Source organism: Myripristis murdjan, chromosome 9, assembly GCF_902150065.1.
Source record: "Myripristis murdjan chromosome 9, fMyrMur1.1, whole genome shotgun sequence".
Classification (NCBI taxonomy): Eukaryota; Metazoa; Chordata; class Actinopteri; order Holocentriformes; family Holocentridae; genus Myripristis; species Myripristis murdjan.
Window position 1 is genome coordinate 20,365,035 of NC_043988.1, and position 3,767 is coordinate 20,368,801.

Sequence of the window (3,767 nt, forward strand, 5' to 3'; positions counted from 1 at the left end):
CCATTCCTTTTCCATTGCATCAGCACTCTTCGTCCTGCCTTCATCACCGCCCATTACCCTGAGGTGGATAAGCATCCATAGCCATAAAAGGCTATGGCAAGAAGGACCTGTGTATGGTCTGATAGTCAAATATAATTTGGTAAAACGTCAACTCTGCCCACAGGGGCAGCCAATAGAAAAAGTATTGATCTGATCAGTTCCATATAAATGTTGAGGCATCACCCTGTTAAGTTATTTCGTTCAGAGGGACCATGATGAAGCTATGCCTCGTTCTTCTCGCTCTGATGCTAGCTGGTGAGTTTTTCATTCTTCTACCACATTCAGATTTTCTGCACTTTTTTAGAGGAGCTGAAATGCAATCTATCATGCTTTGGAGGAACCCAGCATTATTTTTACCAGTGCACTGGCTAAACCATTTAAGTGTATTAAATGAATTTAATATGAAAGTATAAATTGGAAAAAAAAAAAAAAGTCTCGGGTCTTCTCATTTAAACAACCTAGAGCTCCTTCCATGTGTGAACCCAGACTAGCCATGACATGAGCAGGGCTGAGTGGGAAGCTTTCAGAGCGAAGACACCCAGGAGTCATTTCACTCAGCCAGGCAATCTCTGCTCTCCTGCCCTCTGTCCCTCACAGGTGCAGCATCAGAGGGCGTAGAAAAGAGAATTGTTGGGAGTCTGTCTTGTAAAAAGGAGAGGCCTTACCATGTCCAGGTGGAGTCAGTCCAAGGAGGAATTGTCTGTGGAGGCTCCCTGCTCAACACTCGCTGGGTCCTCACTGCTGCTCACTGTGCTGGACGGTAAGAAATATTAAACATCGATATCAGAAATACTTTTTTTGATCTCCGAGGAATCAAAAAAAGTATGTGCAGTATGTATAAAGTTGTATCAAAAGTATGTGTATCATGTACATCAAGTCTAAATATGTGCATTAATCTTACAAAATAATACAATAAATACAGAAAATAAGAAATTGACCATATGTTAAAGAGTATATACACCTCTATACACCTTATATACTGTATATATATACACTATATTGCACAGTTAAATGGTTAAATCAACAGTTTAAATAGTGTGCAGTTATGACGTCCTTTACCTCTGACTGTCTGACCCTTCATGGGAGGCATTAAAAAGTCTGATGGCCACATGAAGAAATGACTTCCTGTGGCACTCTGTGGTGCATCTTGGTGGGATCAGTCTTCCACCAAATGCACTCCTGTGCTTAACCAGTGTGTCATGGAGTGGGTGGGAGACATTTTCCAAGATGACATAGTTTTTGGACAGCATCCTCCTCTCTGACAAAACTGCCTGAGAGTCCAGCTCCACCCCAACAACGTCACCAGCCTTGCAAATTAGTCTATTGAGTCTGTTGATGCCTGCTGCCCTCAACCTGCTGCCCCAGCGTGCCACAGCAAACAGGAGAGCGCTGGCCACCACAGACTCATAAAACATCCTCAGCATTGTCCGGCAGATGTTGAGGGACCTCAGCCTCCTCAGAAAGCAGAGGCAGCTCTGGCCCTTCTTATAGAGGGCTTCAATGTTCTTAGCCCAGTCCAGTTTATTGTCTATGTACACTCCCAAGTGCTCGTAGTCCTTCACAATGTCCATGCCGACCCCTTGGATTGAAACGCGTAGCAAGCGCACATACTTGGTCTGCCAGTCAGGTAGTCAACAATCCAGGACACAAGGGCGGCATCTACCTGCTTTGCTGTCAGCTTCTCATCCAGTTTAGCCGGCCATCTGGAGTTACCAAAAAACATGACCCTCACATTGCTCACTGTTTTGTCCAGGTGAGCGTAGGCACGGTTTAGCAGGTAAATGATGGCATCCTAAAATCCCAGTCAGGGCTGGTAGGCAAACTGGTGGGGGGACCCAAAACTAAACAGCCGCCTCATTCCTGCAGGTGCAACAAAAAACAAAGAGTGGCCCCTTTTTACAGTTTGGAGTTATGTCTATAACTCACATGAATGTATGCTGTGAGTGTAGACCGGGGACTCCAAGTACTGTCTGGTTTCCTTCAACAGTATTTCCAAGTTGGAACATACAGTCAGCAATCATCATCATCACAGATAAGCATGTGCAACTGGCTGGCAGAAAGCACCACTACTACCAGCACATCTAACAGAGCCACGCTCCAAAGCCGAGATAACGAGGAGTTGTGCGATAAACTGCACCAACCGGTTATCGTTAGGTCATTTGCAAAAGTGCGTGAAATCATGATCTCGGATTATCTGCTGTATGATAGTCCACTGGCCATGCATGTGCAGTTGGCTGTTAGGATGTACCAAGTGGTGGAAAGAGTCCGATAAATTGCTGCTCAAGTATAAGTACTGTTACTTTGCTGATATTTTACTTAAGTAGAAGTACTGCTGCAAAAATCTACCTCACTAAAAGTAAGACTAGCTCATTTAAAATATACTTGGAGTAAAAGTTATTGAGTTACTTAAACAGTAACTTTGTCAAGGGTGATCTTTTCCATGCAGTTATGAAAGGATGAGAGAACATTCTTTTAAAGGTGCATTGGGCAAAATTGCCAAGGGCTGATTGAAATGAGGACCCTGTGGACTCAACTGACAAATGTGAAATATGCACGTAATATGATGGTTGTGTCTACATGGCTCTCATCATCAGGCCAACTCGCTGATATTATTCTTTTTACACACTTACACCACATTTTTGCCATCTGAGGGTCCTTGCCTCTATTGACCAGCTGCTATTTTTCATCGTGCACTTTTAATTGCAAACTTGGAAATGACAATAAGTTATAGTAGGCCTATGGACTGTGAAAAAGGCTGCTTTAAGGTGTGATAGGAAAGAAATAATCTATATAGATAAGAATGGTGTCAAGGTTTTATGTTTTATTTTGCTTTTTTGTGGCGCTTTAATTTATGTCAGTTCTCTTATCAAGTTTACCTTGCTTATTTTGTGCAGGCTTGTGACTGTGAAGATTGGCCTAACCTATCATCTCAGCTTCTGGAAAAGACTGAAAAAGGGATTTAAGTCGATAAAAAGTGAACAGCAAATTCAAGTCACACAACAGTTTGCCTTCAAAGGTGATGATGACAAGCCTCATGACATCATGCTCATAAGACTAAATCAAGATGTCTCACCTGAACTCCCCATCATCAAGCTCCCTGCCACTGACTGCACCAGACCAGGCCAGGGGACGGAGGTCGACATTGGAGGCTGGGGAGCCAAGAAGGCTGATCTCCAAAGTGAGGCACATTGAGATCCTATGTTAAATTTTGACAATTAAAAGTAAAGTTATTTTCCTGACTTTTCTCTTAAAATCCTCAGATGCCAAAATTCCCAAATCCCTGAGGTGTGCTGTGACAGAAATCGCTTCATGTGGTGACAACGATAAACCGGATGACAAGTACCACAGTGACGAGGCAAACACCATGTGTGCCTTCAGACCTGGTGTGGAGGCCTGCCCAGTAAGCTTTTTTTTACTGTTGAATATTTCATCTCTCTATCTATCTATCTGTCAAGAAAACCCCCTAAATTTAAATTTTTTCTGTCTCTCTTCTCTTTCAGGGAGATGCTGGCACAGCTGTAGTATTCAATGAGCTCTTGCACGGTGTTATTGCCAGCAAGCCTATTGATGACTGTGCAAACCCAATTGTAATCATGGATGTTTGTCACTATAGGAACTGGATTGATGAAACCATGCGTAAGGAGTGATTAGTGAATCTTAATGGTTCTAAAAGAGATACGAGATCCTCTTACAAGTTAATAAAGATCACAGATCCCCTTACGAGTAAA

At 42.9% G+C, this 3,767-nt stretch overlaps 1 protein-coding gene across 1 annotated transcript; it reads left to right on the forward strand.

Moving 5' to 3' along the window:
* The first annotated feature begins 251 nt into the window (after positions 1-251).
* Positions 252-3,767, forward strand: LOC115365938 (kallikrein-15-like). The gene is made up of 5 exons (XM_030061168.1): positions 252-294; positions 637-799; positions 2,934-3,217; positions 3,300-3,439; positions 3,540-3,767. Exons 1-5 carry the CDS (start codon positions 252-254, stop codon positions 3,684-3,686), a joined length of 777 nt encoding a protein of 258 aa, XP_029917028.1. The 3' UTR covers positions 3,687-3,767.